Source organism: Chrysemys picta, chromosome 1, assembly GCF_011386835.1.
Source record: "Chrysemys picta bellii isolate R12L10 chromosome 1, ASM1138683v2, whole genome shotgun sequence".
Taxonomy (NCBI): Eukaryota; Metazoa; Chordata; order Testudines; family Emydidae; genus Chrysemys; species Chrysemys picta.
This window is the reverse complement of record NC_088791.1, coordinates 110,637,573-110,657,887: the sequence shown is the minus strand read 5'-3', so window position 1 is coordinate 110,657,887 and position 20,315 is coordinate 110,637,573. Positions and strand designations below refer to the sequence as shown.

Genomic DNA, 20,315 nt, shown 5'->3' with positions numbered 1-20,315 from the left:
AGGAAGGGGATCCAAAAACAAAAAAGAAGACTGAATAGCTCTGAAAACCTCCATTCTCCTTCAGCTCTCAGGGGTCTCAGAAAAGACCACCACAATGGAGTCAAAACCAAAGCTGCCTCTGCCCCAACAGGTGGAATGTTTACTGAGCTGTACTAGCCCAAGGGAAACAAACGCTATTTGTTTTTCATTCCTACCTTTGATTTCTTTTCAAACAAAACAGGTCTTTGTAGGTAATGAGGTAGGAGGGAGAGTCACAGATGAACTTCTGTTACTGTTGGCAGTTAGCATGGTCCTCCCCACCATGCCAGGAAAATAGGACTCTAGATTACTAAGGTGTTGAGGGAGACTGAGCTCTCCGAGCACTCCTTGTATATGCACATTTGCTCTGCCCCGCTGCACTGCAGCCTAGTGCCATCTATCTGTGTATTCATTCTAGCGTTTTAAAAGTAGTATCTGATCACCGGTCCACATAAAACCAAGAGCAAGGTCCCTAGCAGGCTTCATGGAGTCTACAGCGGGTCTCTCTTTTTAGGGACAAAACGCTGTTTGAAGTAACCTGTTTTGTGTTTTTTAGAGATGTTATTAGATTTCCTTATTTGGGGGGGGGGAGGCTGGTAGGGGTGACAGTGTTGTGAGTGCCTTTCTTCATATGAAAAGGCTTTCACCCAGCACAAGGACTTTTCCCATGTGCTAGTGCAATTCATACCTCCAGGAGCAGAGGAGGAAACAACACAAATCACAATAAGGTTTACTTGCTCATTGTCCTTGTCTCTTTACTTTCTTGCTCTTGCCGCTTGTGCCTTCCCACCATCTCCTCACTGTTAGTATGAAAGTTTTTCTTTGGTGGCTCATGACATCTGAAACAACCTCTGCCTTATGACTCTCTTTTGAAATACCTCAAAATATCCCATTTTGAACTCTTTGTCCAGGTCTCATCATTCCACCATTCCTCTGTCATTTAGAAGTTTGCATTCAAGGGATACAGTTTTAGACACTTGATGGATAGATTGTATAGAAGATATTATACAAAGTAAAATTGTATTGCACTCTATTTCCATTTTCTGCAGCAAACCCCAATGAATGCCCCTAGTTGTAAAAGCTGTCCATAGCTGAAGGTCAGTTTAAATCAACAGGATTGATTATGGAGCTATCATAGCTAGGAGGATTAAACCTCTATCATTGTTAAAAGCAGCAGTTCAACAAAAAAAAAAATATTATTTTACCCAAGAGAACAGAGTTGACATACAACAGGTGGGCCCAGTGTAAAGCCCAACTCCTGCAATGAACTCTGTGAAGGTGGACACCTGTGCCGTCATGGAGCTCATTGTTGGCTCAGGTTTTGATTTTCAGAATTTAGGCCCCAATCCCCTTGTCTCTTAAAACTAAGAATCAAACGATTTAAGACGTGTGGGAAATGGGATGCTTAAAAGCATTAATAGTTAAATGGGCCAAAGTGGGGTTTGAAGAGGGACAGCTCAGATTTGTCCCAAAATGTAGATTTGTGTAAAACCCGAACAAACAGGCCATCAAAATGTTCCTATAATTAAAAAAAAATCCACTCATGGAAATAGTTGTTTTCAAATAAACACCTGCAATAACAGCATTTCCCAAACTTTTGAAAGCTCAGTCCTCTTCAGACAAGTGAAACCAATTGTACCTGCTTACAACCCAGCTGGGTTGTTAAGGGCCTCCCCAAAACGAGCAATGACTCAGATGTAAATCTTCGAAATATACTTCATCTCCATTTTAACAGGCTTTGATGAACAGTGACATAGCTAACATGACTGACATTTAAAGTACCATGGCATCTGAGTTAGCACCCACCAAAATGAAGGAACAGGACAACTCACACCACAGAGTTATTGTTCCAGGCTCTTTGCAAACTCAGGTAAACATCGCTGCATGGGTTACACTTTGAAAGTTTTGTTTGCATCAGAACAGCTAGAGGCTTACAGTTTTTAAAAACGAAAGCTAAGACTCTGGAGACCATTGCAAAGCTTGTCTGCAACCAAGGCTAAACCTTTATGCATATGCCCCACTGTGGGAAACACCATTGGATTAGGAGCCAATGCTTTTGCAGACTGGAGAACCTGAAAATAAAATAGACTAAAAACAAATGGGAAACCAACTTCTTTGATTTTCGTGGCCAAATGGGGAAGAAATGCAAATACGAAAGAAATAAGGATCAGAAAACAGTGACTGTAAAAGGGATCGTTACCATCCTCCAGTGTTCTAATCTGTGTTACCAATACAGTGAAGGGGATGTGTTTGTTTAGAAGACAGATTAGTCTGATAGTGTCCCGCGTTTATGATAAGTGGGTGGGTCCTCGCTCTGTTTGCAGGTGTTCTCCAGAGGGCAGCAATACCGGGCGGAGGGAAGGAAGGCCCAGGTGGCAGGAAACACATAGGATTCCCCATCCACGTCAAAAAGCAGACAAAAATGCTGCACCCCGTCACCTTTCCCTCTCCCTCCCCAGACAGCACGCGTTTCCCCCACCCATCCATCCCCCCCGCCCCAGCCCCAGCCTCCGGCGGGCAGAGTCCGAGCTAGACAGGGAAGAGCGATTCCTGCTTTCTGTGGGCAGCGATACCACTCGCCGACGCTGGGAGGTAGCAGCCCGCCGTGCCCCCGTCCCGATGAGCGCAGGGCTCTGCCCCGCAGCTGGCGGCCGCGGCGCGGGGACCGCAGCTCCGCCCTCGTCCCATTCCACTGGACGAAGCTGTGCAGCGAGCTGCGGTGGGGCCACATGGCAGAGAGGGAGGAGGGGCAGGATCAGGGCTCCCCTCCTGGGCCGGGAAGGCTCCGCACCCCGGCAAGTCCCGCGGTCCCAGCCCTGCCCGCCTCGCCCCTGGGGAGACTCACTGTGGTTCAGGGGGTGCCCGCTGGTCTCCGCCGACGCCACCAGCTCCAGGTAGGCGGCCCAGAGCCCCACGGTCAGCACCCCGACGGCCAGCAGCAGCCAGAACCGCCTCCGCAGCACCTTCCCCAGCGGGCGGCTCCTCATCCCGCTGCTCAGGTCGCCCAGTGCCAGCCTCCCGAGGGGCTCCGGGACATGCTGTGCCCCGGGGGGGGGGGATCCCCGCCTCAGCCTTCACCTGCTCACCCCACAATCTCTAGGCTCGGGCTCCCCCTCCCGGCTCTGCTCGCCCCCTGGCTCTTTCCTGCCCCTTTCCCTCTCAGGCGCTGGTGCCCGACTCCCACCCTGTCCTTCTCTGCAAGCGCGGCCGCTGAGCCCGGCTTCCCAGTCTCCTCGAGCTCTGCAGCCCCAGGCACACCCCTCTCCAGGGGCGGGATCTCGAAGGGACTCCAGCCTCCTTCTCTTGTTACAGCGGCTCTTCTCCCCTGTCTCTCTCGCGCCGCGCTTGGCCCTGCTGGTGGCTCAGGCGGGGGAGTCCTGGGCTGGGCGTCAGCTGCCCCGCGCGAACCACATTCGCCCTCCTCCTGCCAGCCACCCCCGGCGGGCTTTCCCTGGGGCCTGGCAACCTGAGTGCGGAGGGAGAGGATCCCGCTATGTGTCTTGCGCTGCACGGGGGGGGAAGGACAAGGGGCCTGCCCCAGTCACCGGAGAAGGCTATAAAAGCCTGGGGCTGGGGGATCCTCTCCCCGAGAAGGTTTTGGCTAATCCTTGCCCTTAGTGCAATCTGGTGCTTTCTCCGAGAGGGGGGAGGGAGAAGATGTTCTTGGGGACAGCCAAGCCACAGAGGGGAATGTGCTCCCACAAGGCATTCTCTACTCCCCCTCAGATCAGCAATGGAGGTTCCTTAGTGCATGCAGGGGGGCATCTCCCACTCTTTGGAGTCCTATGTGGCCTGATTTTTCAGAGGTCCTAACCACCCACACAGCTCCTGTTATTGAATTCAGGGAGCTACAGGTGCCCAGCACCTATACAATTTTGCAAATCAGGCCCGTGCAGACTGCTCTTTACCCAGTGTTGTTGATTGGCAGCAGTGGCACATTTAAGCTTCAGTTTTGCCTAGGGTGACCAGACAGCAAATATGAAAAATCGGGACGGGGGTAGGGGGTAATAGGAGCCTATATAAGAAAAAAAACCCAAAATTGGGATTGTCCCTATAAAATTGGGACATCTGGTCACCCTAGTTTTGCCTACCCAATTTCAAATGTGACTTTTGGCCACTCTGTTCAAAAGGAAGAGTCTAGCTAAGATCCCAGGGTCCTGGCAGTTTATTTCATGGCTGGAATCCCCAGCACCAGCCACTTACCCATAAGGTGCTGTGGACAGTCCCATGTGGTCAGTGAAGCTTATTGAGGTGTGAGGATCTCTGAGAGAGCTGCTTTTGTCAACTATGGGAAACTTGTGACAGTCTGTACCTTGGGGGAACACCCTGCACCCCCATGTTCATCCTTATAATATGATTGTGTGGTATCCAATGCAAAGTTTGTCACGGTGGGTGTCCTCGGAAGGCTTCTGATGCACTGAGCATTGTGGTTTTAGTAATGTTATTGGTTGTAATTTCTTGTATATAGTTATGAGGCTGAAAAATATATCCTCATGGCTTAAAACAAGGAACAAAGGACGCTGATTGGCCTAGGTAGCAACAGAGGATCTGTTGGACTCTCGAGTGAGTCACCTCCCTTCCCTTGGTTAGATTGGGACTACCTTGAGGTAATGCTCACCGCACTTTGAAGTGTGGGGGAGGGGAGGGGGAAGGGACAAAACATGATAAAAGGGAGAGAGATTTGCCATGCTTGTTCTCTCTTCCACCTCTATGTACAGACACCACCACTAAGTGACTGATGTGCTGATCAAAGGGGAGAGCCTGGCTGAAGGGCAACAAGCCAGCCTGTGGTGAGAAGCATCTAAGTTTGTAAGGGCATCGAAAGTGTTAAGAGCAGCTTAGAATGCATTTTGCTTTTATTTCATTTGACCAAATCTGACTTCTTGTGCTTTGACTTATAATCACTTAAAATCTCTTTTGTAGTTAATAAATCTCTTTGTTTGTTCTGCCTGAAGCAGTGCATTTGGTGTGAAGAGTGTCAGAGACTCCCCTTGGGATAACAAGCCTGGTACATATCAATTTTTGTTAAATTGATGAACTCCTAAGCTTGCAGCATCCAATGGGAATAACTGGACACTGCGAGATGGAGGTTCCTAGGGTTGTGTCTGGGACCGGAGATATTGGCTAGTGTCATTCGCTTGCACAATCCAAGCAGCGGCTGGCCAAGAGTGCTCACTAACGTAGCTGGGAGCAGCTTACATTCTAGAGGCTGTGCATGAACAGCCCAGGAGTGGGGGTTCTCACAGCAGAGCAGGGTAAGGCTGGCTCCCAGAATCAAGGATTGGAGTGACCTAGCGGCTCACCAGTCCAAATAACACCCCATCATCACAAACCCTTATAATTATTTTTAGAACCAGTAGAAAAATGTTTGTAGATTTCCCTGGTGTAGACATGGGCTGAGTGTGAAGAATCAAGCTGGCTACACAACAGTCATATTAGCTGAATCCATTTTTATAGTGGTTTCAGTCTAACGTGGGTTTAAGATGCTCTTCAGGAGGGATGAGGCTATTGGCATGTAACCATGTTTCAAATGCTGTTATCTAAAATGGACTGCACCTCATTTTACCTGGCCCATGCCAATCAGAGAAGTGTCCTTTGTATTGCATTCACGCCTACAGACCCCAGCCAGGGATTGGAGCCCCAACCGGACAGTCTCTCCGCAAAAGAATTAATGGACACAAATCTGACATCAGGAATCATAATACTCAGAAACCAGTCGGAGAACACTTTAACCTGTCTGGTCATTCAATGACAGACCTACAGGTGGCTATATTACAACAGAAAAACTTCAAAAACAGACTCCAATGAGAGACTGCTGAGCTGGAATTGATATGCAACCTAGACACAATCAACTCAGGATTGAATAAGGACTGGGAATGGCTGAGCCATTACAAACATTGAATCTATCTCCCCTTGTAAGTATTCTCACATTTCTTATCAAACTGTCTGTACTGGGCTTTCTTTCTCTTACTTAATTGGTCTCTCAGACTTGGTAAGACACCTCCCACCTGTTTATGCTCTCTGTATGTATGTATATATATATCTCCTCAATATTTATTCCACTCTGTATGCATCCGAAGAAGTGGGCTGTAGTCCACGAAAGCTTATGCTCTAATAAATTTGTTAGTCTCTAAGGTGCCACAAGTCCTCCTGTTCTTTTTGTGGATACAGACTAACACGGCTGCTACTCTGAAATCTCTCTTTGTTCTAGGCACAGTACATACATAATGAACCTGTGTTAGATTGAAACTCATTTTAAAAATGGGCTCAGCTAATGTGGACATTGGAGGGCACAGGAGGCCTCTAACTTTTGTGTTGTGTTCTGCCTGAGTGGGAGGACAGGAGAGATGAAACTTGCTTTATGTTTAGCTACAAGAAAAGTGCTTTGGCCCTGCAGGGAGCATGATGGGGCATGCAAATTAAATGGCTAAAAGTCACATTGAAAAAAGAAATGTCCTTTTTAAAAATCATTGTAGTGCCCCAAAGCCATTCCTTTACAGCAGCTTAGTGAAACAAGAGGTGGCTTCACACCCTAGCGTTGCTTGCTGCTACGGCAGAAAGAATAAGAGGGGGGAAGGATTATCTGATCAGATTATTTTGAGATTGATTTGCCCTAAATTATGATTGCATTTAAGTAATAATATGATGCTGGAGGCCCTCTGTCTATTATTAGTTATTTAGCACAGATGATGTACTTGGTGCAGGACAGTACACAAAAATAAAGACAGCTGCTGCCCCCAAAGAGCTCGGAATTTAAAAGGCAGACATAGAAGACAGGATGCACTGGAAAATCGAGACGGGGCTGGGGGAAGGAAGATTAATTTAATTATAAACCCACTTCTTATGAACAACAGGTCTGAGAGTTTCTCATGACGTTGTAAAAGAAGTTTCTCTCTCTCTGTCCTTATCCAGAGGGCTTTTATTGTGGGAAATTTACAACAAGCAGAGAGATTTATATTTTGTTCTGGAGGTGGAGAGAATTGAGGTAGTTCGGATCTCATTTGGAAGGGAATTCTACGGGCTGACAAAATAGCTTTGTCACCCGTGCCTCCAAATCTCACCCTTGGGGATGGCTCTTCCAATCTTCCTATGGAATGTGGCTGTCATGGGAAGTCACTGCTGCAAATGCAAAGTGACTGCTCATGCAATGTGGGGTCAATTCAATGGAGGTCTGTCATAGGTTTCACCCCCACTCTGGACTTTCACCTGCATGTGAACCTCTAAACTGAATTGCCAACTTAGATCTGGTTTTGCTGCCACCACTCCCAAGTTCTAACTTCTTTCCCTGGGTAGCCTTGAGAGACTTTCACCAATTTCCTGGTGAACACCGATCCAAACCCTTGGATCTTAACACAAGGAGAATTTAACCATCCCCCCTCCTTTCCCCCACCAATTCCTGGTGAGCCCAGATCCAACCACCTTGGATCTTAAAACAAGGAAAAAACAAAACAAAAACAAAAAAACCCAATCAGGTCCTTAAAAAGAAGGCTTTTAAGGAAAGAAAAGAAAGGTAAAAGAAAACCCTCCGGGAGAGATTAGCATACCAGCTACTCTCACAGACAACATATTTAAAACACAGAAGATGTTCCCCTGGGCAAAAACTTAGTTACACAAAAAATACCCAATTTGATTATTCCCTAATGCCCAAGACAAGTTACAAAGAAGATAAACATAAACCTATTTATTTCCTTTACTAATACTCACTACTTGATAAGAGGCTGAATTCTGGAGCTTTCCCACTCTGGTCAAATCTTAAACTGAAACTAAACAAAGGGAACTTCCCTCCTTCCTTTTGAGCCAACTTGTCCCCCCATTGGTTCCTCTGGTCAGGTGTCAGGTGAACTTCTTAACCCTTTACAGGTAAGAGAGGCATTAACCCTTAACTATCTTTTTATGACAAGGTCTTTGAACAAAAGGACTGACTCTTTAAACAATATCACCCATGATTTACTGGTGAGCTAATGTAGTGAGCGAAGTACAGGGTGATGTGCTCTAGGTGGCCTGTGTTACTAAGCCAGCAGGCTGCTGCATTCTCAACTACCTGAAAATGGTTCACCCTGAAAAGCTTCATTCCTAGGTACAAGTATCAGGGGGTAGCCGTGTTAGTCTGTATCTACAAAAAAACAAGGAGTCTGGTGGCACCTTAAAGACTAACAGATTTATTTGGGCATAAGCTTTCGTGAGTAAAAACCTCACTTCTTCGGATGCATAGAGTGAAAGTTACAGATGCAGGCATTATATACTGACACATGGAGAGCAGGGAGTTACTTCGCAAGTGGAGAACCAGTGTTGACAGGGCCAATTCAATCAGGGTGGATGTAGTCCACTCCCAATAATAGATGAGGAGGTGTCAATTCCAGGAGAGGAAAAGCTGCTTCTGTAGTGAGCCAGCCACTCCCAGTCCCTATTCAAGCCCAGATTAATGGTGTTGAATTTGCAAATGAATTTTAGTTCTGCTGTTTCTCTTTGAAGTCTGTTTCTGAAGTTTTTTTGTTCAATGATCGTGACTTTTAAATCTGTAATAGAATGACCAGGGAGATTGAAGTGTTCACTTACTGGCTTATGTATGTACCTATTCCTAGGTACAATAGCTATATTGGAAGTCACAAATGTGAAGTCACAACGATCAAAGTCTGAATCTGCCACTGTGGGGTGCAGCCTCCTAGTCAGCTGTTGGTGGAATTTTAGCAGACCTGGCTGTCTGGATATCCAGTAGCCATGAGTAGACCTAAGAAAACTTGAGCCTGTGAGCCATCTTGACGATCTGAAAGGTGGACACCGGGGATGATATAGTGGTGATGGTGAGTTCTTTGTAGTATTTCCCTCTCTCCATTAGCATTAACTCCATCTTGTTTGGATTTATCTTCAGCCAGGTGCTCCTCATTCAGGCACTGATCTCTCTCAGGAGAGGCTTTTGTCCACCAGCACCAACAGTAATAATTCTGTGTGGTGGTATGAATCCCATGTGGGAAAAAAGCCTTTTATGAGCAGTGGATAGGTGAAGTTGAAATAGGCTCTTTGCTAGGTTCTCTATTAGCTTGTTCAGAAAGGGGAGGTTAGACACTGGGGCTGGTGTTGGCATAGTTGATTTCCTTGAGCAATGGTTTCTTCAGTACTACTCAAAAATACTGTATGTTTTAGCGGGGTGGGAGGCATAGTTCCCTCTTCAAAGGAAGTGTTAATAATCTGTCAGTTGAACCAGCTAGAATTTTTTGGTTAATTTCTTGATCATAAATGCAGCCTTTGAATTGAGGGCCTACTCTGTAGCTATACTATACAGGCATTATGATGGGTTGGATCACAGAAACCCCCTTGGGACTGCCAACTGATGTGCTGAGACTACTTCTAACCTGTTTTCCCTGCCAGCTTGGGACTCCAGAACCTTGCCTTTTTGAGCCAGACACGCTAGCCTGCTACAAACCCAGACCCAGGTCTAAACATCCTGCAAAAGCTGCAGGTTTAACTGAAAACAGCTTAAGAAGTGTTCCTGTCTCCATCACCCAGATGCCCAGTTCCCAATGGGGCCAAACCCCAAATAAACCCGTTTTACCCCATATAAAGCTTATATATAAGCTTTATACAGGGTAAACTCATAAATTGTTCACCCTCTATAACACTGATAGAGAGATATGCGCAGCTGTTTGCCCCCCCAGGTATTAATACATATTCTGGGTTAATTAATAAGTAAAAAATGATTTTATTAAATACAAAAAGTAGGATTTAAGTGGCTCCAAATAGTAACAGACAGAACAAAGTGAATTACCAAGCAAAATAAAATACGCAAGTCTAAACCTAATACAGTAAGAAAACTGATTACAAATAAAATCTCACCCTCAGATGTTTCAATAAGTTTCTATCACAGACTGGACGCCTTCCTAGTCTGGGCACAATCCTTTCCCCTGGTACAGCCCTTGTTTCAGCTCAGGTGGTAGCTAGGGAATTTCTCATTATTGCAGCCCCCTTTGTTCTGTTCCACCCCCTTATATAGCTTTGGCACAAGGTGGGAATCTTGCCTTTATGGGTCACCACCCCTCCTTCTAAATGGAAAAGGACCAGGCTTAAGATGGATTTTAGTACTAGGTGACATGCTCACATGTCCTGTGAGACCCCAAGCCTTCATTCCTCCCAGCCTGACTTACAGGAAGGCCTGCAAGCAAACAGAGCCATACACAGTCAATTGTCGTGGTTGTTGGGAGCCATCAAGATTCCAAACCACCATTAATGGCCCACACTTTGCATAATTACAATAGGTCCTCAGAATTATATTTCATATTTCTAGTTTCAGATACAAGAATGATACCTACATAAAAATAGGATGACCACACTCAGTAGATTATAAGCTTTGTAATGATACCTTACAAGAGACCTTTTGCATGAAGCATATTCCAGTTACATTATATTCACACTCATTAGCATATTTTCATAAAATCATATAGAGTGCAACATCACAGGCATCTTTGCTTCCCTTTCATCATGGTTTTGCTTCTAGTTACCAAATCACTGTTTCTACAAATGGCTTTTAGCTCTGTGCCAAGACCCCTCCTCTGCGGAGTTGCAAAAGTTTCAATTCTCTGCCTTTTTTCCTTTCTGTGTACCGCTCCCATTTCCGTCATATTTTCACTAATTACCAGCTATATACTGATGATACCCAACTATACATAACTTTCAGCAGCTCTACTGACTCTTTTTTGCCCCTCCATTCTGTATGATGGTCTCAATCACATTATGTCTCAACCACATAAACTTGGGGCTTCATCTCAGCTTCCTTAATCAAAATGCCTCAAAGGCAGAAGTGTTTCTCTTAGGCAAAAGCAGCATCTTAAAACACAACTCCTTACCTCCCTTCTTGACTCAGACTTCCTATTTGTTTCCACCATCTATACCACAGTTCACCTGCTCCTTATACAACTCCTGTATCTGTAATATCCGTTCATTGCCACTGTAGTAGTCTCGGCCGAGGTTCGGCCCTCAGCGGGGCTGTGGGGTATCCCACCGCCTCGCTCTGGTCTGCTGTCAGTCCTGGTCCAGCAGTAGTGTGGGACAGCAAACACACAGTTAGGGGCTCAGGCCCTTAAGCAGGGGCTGAGCCAATAGGTCAGCAAAAGCCCCAGGCCCTCAATCCGGGCGGTGCAGCAACCATGCAATCTGGAACCCAGGCCCTCAAGCAGGGACTTAGTCACTGTTTGTAGCAAAAGGCCCCAGCTTCTCTAGGCCAGGAGTAAGGGGGAGTCTGCCACCCAAGGAGTGGGTGGCAGGGGGGACGCAGGCCCTCCCACTCCACTGCGTCCCAGCCCGGGACCCTAGCAGTGGCAGAAACTCACTGCTGTCACTGGGAATCCTGGCCGCAACACACTGACATAGGCTCTGGCAGTGCTGCAGCCAGACTGGGATCGGCTGCCCCCGGGCTACTTCCACACTCCCCCTCATATGGTACCTGGGCCGTAGTAGTGTCCTCGGTGCTCTCCACCAGCATCGGTTCCTCCGGGTAGGTAGCGAGGGGTAGGTTCGGCTCCTCCTCGGGGTAGCTGGTGAGTCAGTAGGCCAGTCGCGGCCTGCTGCTGTCTCCCAAGCGGGAGCTCGGCCACAGACGTCTGCTCTCTCCACCAGCTTGTTCTCCAGTGAGCCTGGCAGGCGGGCTTTTATACTTCCGGGTCTGCGCCGTGACCTCTGAGGGGCGGGTGCTGGACCCGGTGGCTCCGCCCACGTTGGTATTAGGGGACGTTTGGCCCTCAGCGGGGCTGTGGGGTATCCCACCGCCTCACTACAGCCACCTATTACCTCCTAGGCTTGTGTATACTTGAAAGTTACATCAGCATAACTACATCTGTCAGGGGTGTGAAAAAACACACCTTGTTCTGACATAGCTGTGCCGACATTACCCCCAGTGTAGATGCAGCTGTGTTGACAAAAGAATGCTTCTGTCGATGTAGCTGATGTTGTTCGGGGTGTCATAACTATAAAGGGAAGAGTAACAGCCCTCCTGTGTACAATACTATAAAATCCCTCCTGACCAGAGACTCCAAAATCCTTTTACCTGTAAAGGGTTAAGAAGCTCAGGTAACCTGGCTGACATCTGACCCAAAGGACCAATAAGGGGACAAGATACTTTCAAATCTTGGTGGGGGAAAGGCTTTTGTTTGTGCTCTTTGTTTTGGGGGTTGTTCGCTCTTGGGACTAAGAGGGACCAGACATCAATCCATGCTCTCCAAATCTTCTGAACAAGTCTCTCATATGTCAAACTTGTAAGTAACAGCCAGGCAAGGCGGGTTAGGTTTATCTTTGTTTTCTCAACTTGTAAATGTACCTTTTGCTAGAGGGTTTACCTCTGTTTGCTGTAACTTTGAACCTAAGGCTAGAGGGGGTTCCTCTGGGCTCTTTGAATTTGATTACCCTGTAAAGTTATTTTCCATCCTGATTTTACAGAGATGATTTTTTCCTTTCTTTCTTTAATTAAAAGCCTTCTTTTTAAGAACCTGATTGATTTTTCCTTGTTTTAAGATCCAAGGGGATTTGATCTGGACTCATCAGGAATTGGTGGGAGGAAAGGAAGTGGGGGAATGATTAATTCCTCCTTGTTTTAAGAGCCAAGGGGTTTTGGATCAGTGTTCACCCGGGAATTGGTGGAGGAGTCTCTCAAGGCTACCCAGGGAAGGGAGTTAGCACTTGGGAGCGGTGGCAGCAAAACCAGATCTAAGCTGGTAGTTAAGCTTAGAAGTTTTCATGCAGGTCCCCACATCTGTACCCTAAAGTTCAGAGTGGGGAAGGAACCTTGACAGGGGAGGTGGTGTTCCATTACTGGCAGAAAAACCCCTTTTGTCAGTGTAGACTATGTCTATGCTATTGGGCTACGCTGGCATAGCTATGTTGGTATAGTCTCCGTAGTATAGGCATACTCCTTCACACCACTGCGTCAGCACTCCCCACTCCCTGCCCCATTTGCTGAAAGCTTCATTCATGCTTTTATCTCCTCAGGCCTTGACTATGGAACTCCCCACATCCCAGCTGTAGAGACTCCAGAATTAGTGTTGCCAGGTTTTCGACCAGAACGCCCTGTCGAAAAGGGACCCCGATGGCTCCGGTCAGCACTGCTGACCGGGCTGTTAAAAGTCTGGTCGGCAGTGCTAAGGCAGGCTAGTCCCTACCTGTCCTGTCACCGTGCTGCGCCCTGGAAGTGGCCAGCTGGTCCAGCTCCTAGGCGGGGAGCCGAGGCTCCGCGCGCTGTCTCCGCCCCAAGCACTGGCTCCACACTCCCATTGTCTGGGAACCACAGCCAATGGGATCTGGGGGGGCAGTGCCTGTGGGGGAGAGCAGTGTGTGGAGCTTCCTAGCCCCCCCGCCTTGGAGCCGGACCTGCTGGCTGCTTCTGGGGCGCAGCACGGAGCCAGGACAAGCAGGGAAACTGCCTTAGCCCCACTGCACCGCTGACCGGGAGCCGCCAGAGATAAGCTTACACCGCAAGCCCCTGCCGCAGCCCTAAGCCCTCCCCCCAAACCCGGAGCCCCCTCCTGCACTCAAAACCCCTCATCCTCAGGCCCACCCCAGAGCACGCACCCCTAGCCAGAGCCCTCACCCCCCCTGCACTCCAACCCCCTGCCCTAGCCAAGAGCCCCCTCTCACACTCTGAACCCCTCAGCTCTGACCCCACCCCAGAGCTCATACCCCCTCCTGCACCCAACCCCCTGCCTCAACCCGCAGACCCATCCCACACTTCAAGTCCCTCAGCCCCACCTCCAAGCCTGGAGCCCCCACCTGCACCCCAAACCCCTCATCCCCAGCTCCACCCCAGAGCCCCCATCCCCAGCCCAGAGCCTGTATCCCCCCCACCACCGCAACCCCCTGCCTCAACCCGCAGCCCCTTCCCATATTCCAAATCCCTTGGCCCCACCCCCCAGCCTGAAGGCCCCTCCTGCACCCCAAATCCGTCATCCCCAGCCCCACCCCAGAGCCCACACCCCCAACCAGAGCAGCAGGGCCGGCTCCAGGCACCAGCCGACCAAGCACGTGCTTGGGACGGCACCTTGGAAGGGGCGGCCAATCTTGGGGTGGGGTGGGGGGGGCGCTTGGGTTTTTTTGTTTTTCTGGGTTTTTTTGGTTTGGTGGGGCGGCGCTCGAGGTTTTTTGTTTGTTTGTTTTTGTATGAGCGGCACACGGCACTGGGGGGGGCGGGGGCTTTGGCGGCGCGGCGCTGGGGGTGGCGGCGGTATGGGCGGCCCGGTGCGGTGATTGGGAGGCGGGGCAGGGGTTTGGGCGGCACGGCACTCGGGCGGGGGCGGGGGTTTCGGCAGCGTGGCGCTGGGGGGGCAGGGGTTTTGGCGGCGTGGCGCTTGGGGGGGCAGGGGAGTCGGCGGCGCAGTGCTCAGGGGGGGTGTTACGGTGGGGCGGCGCTCTTTTTTTTTTGCATGGGCAGCAAAAAAGTTAGAGCTGGCCCTGCAGAGCCCTCACCGCCTCACATCTCACCCCCTGCCCCAGCCAGTGAAAGTGAGGGAGGGAGGGGGAATGTAGTGAGCAGGGGGTGGAGCCACAGGGAAGGGGCAGGGCTAGGGTGTCTGGTTTTGTGCGATTAGAACAGGGGTTCTCAAACTTCATTGCACTGCAACCCCCTTCTGACAACAAAAATTACTACATGAGACCAGGAGGGGGGAAATGAAGCCTTAGCCTACCCAAGCCCCCAATTAGGGCGGTGGGGGGCCAAAGCCAAAGGACTTCAGACCTTGGCGGGGGGGCCTGTACCGTGAGCCCTGCCGTCCAGGAATGAAGACGAAGCCTGAGCCCCACAGGTTTCAGCTTTGGCCCTGGGCAGTGGGGCTCAGGCTGTGGCTCCGGGCAATGGGGCTCAGGCTTTGGCCCCAGGTGGTGGGGCCTGGACTTTGGCTTCAGCCCCAGGCCCCAGCAAACCTAATGCCAGCCCTGGCAACCCCATGATAGGGTGATCAGATGATCCGATTTTATAGGGATAGTACTGATTTTTGGGTCTTTTTCTTATATAGGCTCCTATTACCCCCCACCCCCGTCCCGATTTTTCACATTTGCTGTCTGGTCACCCTACCCCATGAAAATAGGGTCGTGACCCACTTTGGGTTCCCGACCCACAGTTTGAGAACCGCTGGATTAGAAAGTTGGCAACCCTATCCAGAATGTGTGGCATGAAGCTCCGTACCCTTTTTAGATGTACTGACAATAGTTTTAATATCAGCGCCTTCTCCAAACATCTCCACTGGCTCATTCATTTCAAGATCCAGGTGAAAACTACCATCCTGGACTGCAAGGCACTTTATGCTCTTTTTCTATTCAGGACCTCAAAATTGCCTCTCTTTGCATATCTAGAGCCTATCTTCTCTTCATCTCTTCCCACAGTTTGCATTTTCAGTTCCTGCATCTCTCCACCTCATGGATTCTCCAGCTGAGATTTTTCAAAGCAGTCTAGGGGCTTTATAAACACTTTTCATTAATTGTAATGGAAGGCATATGTCTGAATCCCCTGAAAATCTCAACTTCCCTCTCTTTTTTTTTTTGTGTGTGTGGAAATCTCATATTTAGTTCCTTGCATACATTTCCTCCTTTCTCTCTTTCTTATTTGCCTTATAACTAAATGCTTTACATTTTAAATTACAAAATGTGTTCACATGCAATATGTTTTCTGTAACTTATATACTATCCAGTTTAATTCTGTAAAGCATGTTGCAGTCATGGGCGGCAGGTATCAGAGGCAAGGGGAGGCTTTGCCTCCCCAAACAGCCTAGCGTGGCCCCGCCCCCAGGCCAGAGTGCCTCCTGCAGCGACTCGGGGCCGCCAGGGCAGCTGGTGCTGGGCTGCCTGAGCACCGCGACTGGGGGCGCGGCGACCACATTGGCCCGCCGCCCAGAGCTGCAGGTGCTGTGGCCACACTGCCCAGAGGTAGTGGGCGCTGAGGCTGTGGCACACCAGGGCTGGGGCCTCGCGCCCCCCTCCCCCGCCCCCAGCTGTCCGGCGCTGCGGCCACAGTGGGGGTGCTTTGGGCTCCTGCGGGGGAGGGGGAGGCAGAAGGGAAAGGAGGGCCAGGGCACAAGGGGAGGGCCCGGGGGTTAGCCTTCCAAGGAGGCTGATCACCAGCCACCCATGGTTGCAGTAGTTTTCATGAAAGATGGTACACAAAATAAAACTCTGTAGTATTGTCTCTGTGAATATGCTGAGCAAGTTGCAACTTGCATATCTACAACTTAAAAATGATGATGTACTGGACAGCATGTCAGAACCTTGGTACTGTGTGTTATAACCACATCCTAAGATAGATGTTTACAGTAAAAGCAACAGCATCAGATCTCTAAATCAATATAGCGGAGTTCAGAGAGTCCTGGATAAGTAGAGTTGGTGAAATCCAAGCTTGTTCTTTATAACACACTCATTTCAATCAATGCAGCCCTTGTTGTCTGTGTAGTGAGACACCCACTTGCATTGGTATTGAAGCTCTGTTGTGTAACACAGCACCCACTTGGATTTCCTTAGTAAAACAATAAACTATTATTATTAATAACTTGTAATGTGTTCCCTGCACCCAACGCAATAGAGTTTACAGGACATGGTGTTTACTCAGTTTAAGTGGACATCCAATCCCTGTCTAGAGGCCCTGAGTATGCAGTCTGACTGCTAGTATGGGGGGTTCAAAGCATGCAGTTGTACAACTGGGGCAGCTGTTCAGACACTTCAGCAAAGAGGTCCTTTCTTCAGATAGTTCACTAGTCACTGGAGGGATTAACAAAAAGCAACAACAACAAAATTTTTTTTAAATAATCTGCCTAATACTCCTTTGCCCTCTCACTTGCTCAGCATTTAGTCACTTGTGATGGCACAGTTTCACTAGTTCTTCATTCATCAAGGAGCCTTCCAGAGCAGAGAAGGCCTGCACTAATGGGAAACACAAATAGGGAAAAATCACCTTTCCTTTTTTGGCTCAGGCCTTACACTAAAAAAGGGGCACAAGTGAAAGCCTCACTTGTTTTTATTTTGCAGGTCACTATCATCTCCAACCCCATGTCCCTGCCACCCTTGCTGTAAACTAAATATGCGGTGCAGAATCCCAGCTCGTAGGACATCTTAAAGCTGTGTACCGTGGCAACTTGCCCCACATGCTTGGGAATGGCTGTTTAGGCTGTGCCATTTTCCAAGGGGAAAACAGGGGTAGAATTACAATTCAGAGTGATTTATGAATATTAGTACAAAATAGTGTCAAACTTTTCGAAGCCATCTTTCAGACAATTTTTCATGTTAAAAAAAAAAAGGCCCTTTGTCAATTAAAAATAAATCAACTGAAAAATTTCAACTAACTCTAGTGATTGTGCAGTTTTGAATGTGGGAGAACCTGACCTGCGTACTGGCCAGGATCCTGATTGAGCAGATCTACTTTGCTGTAACAGACAGTATTAAATGCATCTGTTTGTTATAATAAGAAATTATCTGAACCTACTACACTGTTTCATAATATGCAAAAATCTAACTGTACAGGAAAGTGAGACGTTCAGGAGGCGATCTTGGTCCCAGTCAATTAACGGCTTTAAAAGTTAAAACTGAGCTCAGTCTCATATCCTGTTGAAGTGCCTGCCTGCATTATCATAGAGTTGTTTAGGATTACTGGGTTGGTACATTCCAGCTCCTGAATGCTGGACTGCATGCACAAGGTCCATCTACACTAGCAACATTTGTAAGTGCTTTTCCAAAGCAGTGTTACTAATGGTGTAAGCAGTTGTATAGACTGGACACAAGTGTTTTTACCTCCGAGTTGTGTAAACTTGCTCTGAGCAGGTTAGCTGAGGTAATGGCTCTATAGTATGTTGTTGATAGAGGTGCAACTGCATGATTGCTGAAAAAAATCTTACACTTATAGAAAATTCACAGTTTAAAGCCAGATGAGACCATTAGATCATCTAGTCTGACCTCCTGTGTATCACAGGCCATTACATTCCACCTACTTACCCCTGTATGGAGACCAATAACTTGTTTGCCTAAAGCATATCTTCCAGAAAGGCATCCAATCTTGATATGAAGATATCAAGAGCGAGAGAGAATCCCCCATTTCCCTTGATAGTTTGTTTCAATGGTTAATCACTCTCTCTGATCAAGATTTGCATCTTATTTAAATTTGTCTGGTTTCAGTTTTCAGGCACTGGTTTCTGTTATACCTTTATCTGCTAAAGAGCCTTTTAGTATTTGGTATTGTCTCCCTATTAAGGTACTTACACACTGTCATCAAGTCACTTCTCAATCTTCTTTTGAGAAGCTAAACAGATGAAGATCTTTAGGTCTGTCTGCAAGGCATTTGCTTGACTATAGCCATAAAAATTAGTCATTCTCCAATGTTTTAACATCCCTTTTAAAATATGGATACCAAAATTGTATGCAGTATTCTGGGATCGGTCTCACCACTGCTGTATACTTCTCTACTTCTATTAACTACTCCCTTCAATATACATTCAAGGATCACATTAGCTACAGTTACCATACGTCCGGTTTTTCCCGGACATGTCTGGCTTTTCGGCAATCAAACCCCCGTCCGGGCACTTCCCCTCCCGCGACTGCTCTGCTCCTCCCCTGACTCTTCGGCTCTAAGAGCCGAGCTGCCCGAGCGCTATGGGCTTCAGGCAGCCCCCTTGCCTCCGGACCCCAGCCGCCGGCCAGGCACTTCCCCTCCCAGGCTCCGGCGGCGCAGGGTCCGGAGGCACGGGGGCTGCCCGAAGCCGGTAGCGCTGGGGCAGCGAAGAGTCAGGGGAGGAGCAGAGCTTCCGGCCGCGGCGGCTCTGCTCCTCCCCGACTCTGTTTAAGAGCCGAGCGCTACAGCTTTGGGCAGCCCCCATACCTCCGGACCCTGCGCCGCCGGAGCCCGGGAGGGGTAGTGCCCGGCCGGGGGCTGCCCGAAGCATAAGCGCTACTGGCTTCACGGTTTGCCGGGCAACCGCCAGACCTTGCGCCCCCGGCTGGGCGCTTCCCCTCCCGGGCTCCAGCTGTGCTGGGGAAGCGCCGGCCGGGGGCGCAGGGTCTGGGGGCTGCCCGGCAAACCGTGACGCCGGTAGCGCTCGGGCAGCCCTTTCCGCGTGGCCGGGAGTGGGAGGGAGCGGAGTTAGGGCAGGGTTGGGGCAGAGCTGGGGCTGGGAAATGGGCGGGGCCAGGACCCCGTGGAGGGTCCTCTTATTTTTATTTGTTAAGTATGGTAACCCTACATTAGCTCTTTTTGCCACAGGATTGCACTGGGAGCTCATGTTGAGTTCCTTGTGCTTATCTATTATGACCCCTAAATCCTTTTCAAAGTCCCTGCTCTCCAGGATACAATTCCCCTATTCTGTAGGTATGGCCTGCATTCCTTGTTCCTAGACGTATGTTAATACAGCCAAATGCAAACTTATACATTTTACTCGAATGGGTCTATATGACGGCCTTCTTCTTATTATGTACCACTCCACCAGTCTTTGTGGCATCTGCAAATTTTACCAGCAGTGATTTTATATTTGCTTTCAGACCATTGATTAATACGTTGAATAGCATTGGGCCTAGTACCTTTCCCCATGGAACCCCACCAGAAACACCCCCATTTGATAATGATTCCCCATTAGCTATTACTTTTTGAGATCTGTCAGTGGCACAGTGATCGGTTATTTAGAGTCACCTTTGGGCCCCTGGCATTGGTTTGTTTTGGAAACGGACATTGGAAGCAATGCTTTTAAATATACATCACATGGATTTATCAGACATAAGAAAAACAAAAGTAACACTGTGCCTTCTGACCTTGGAGGTGACCTATGACAAGTTTCCAAAATAAAGAAAGGGATTTACAGAGTCAACAGTAGTATAATTTTTGCAGTGGGGAGGGGTTCACGTCCTAGGGACACACTGAAAATAAAACGGCTTGGGCAGCACTTGGGTTTTGCTGGATAGATGCCTTGACAGGCACAACAGGAGTACCGTGATGTTTGCTTTGCAATAAGCACAGGGCCATTGCCATGCTGCTGGGTTTTGCCTTTCACATGACACTCAGTACTGGAAATAGGGAGCTGTGAAGAGAGAAACATTTATTTAAATAACCCGGGATTAAACAACCTGCACCTACTGGCTGTCATGTAAGGAAATGCAAATATCTAACTCAATGAGCAATTCCTTAGCTCGGAGGAGCTGAAAAATTGACAGAGTTCAGGAAGCCAAGTGGTGGCTTCTTATGAGCAAAAACTTAAGGTAGGTGGAAGCTGCAGCACAAGCAGCTAATATTTCAATACATAATGTGATTCAGTAAGGCCATCAGGAGCCAGATTTTTATATCCTAACTCACAGTGAGAGCA

The 20,315-nt window shown here is 48.4% G+C and overlaps 1 protein-coding gene and 1 long non-coding RNA gene across 2 annotated transcripts in view; one reads left to right on the top strand and one right to left on the bottom strand.

The window, feature by feature from the left end:
* Positions 1 to 3,509, bottom strand: part of B4GALNT3 (beta-1,4-N-acetyl-galactosaminyltransferase 3) — a 128,103-nt gene extending 124,594 nt beyond the window's left edge. Inside the window, exon 1 of the mRNA XM_024101968.3 lies at positions 2,864 to 3,509. Within this exon, the coding sequence (XP_023957736.2) occupies positions 2,864 to 3,005 (142 nt within the window). The 5' untranslated portion in view covers positions 3,006 to 3,509. The remainder of the gene's footprint in view (positions 1 to 2,863) is intronic.
* The window catches only part of LOC112059019 (uncharacterized), a 31,529-nt gene continuing 13,828 nt past the window's right edge, over positions 2,615 to 20,315 (top strand). The window contains exon 1 of the long non-coding RNA XR_002888224.3: positions 2,615 to 2,912. This is a non-coding gene — a long non-coding RNA (uncharacterized LOC112059019). The remainder of the gene's footprint in view (positions 2,913 to 20,315) is intronic.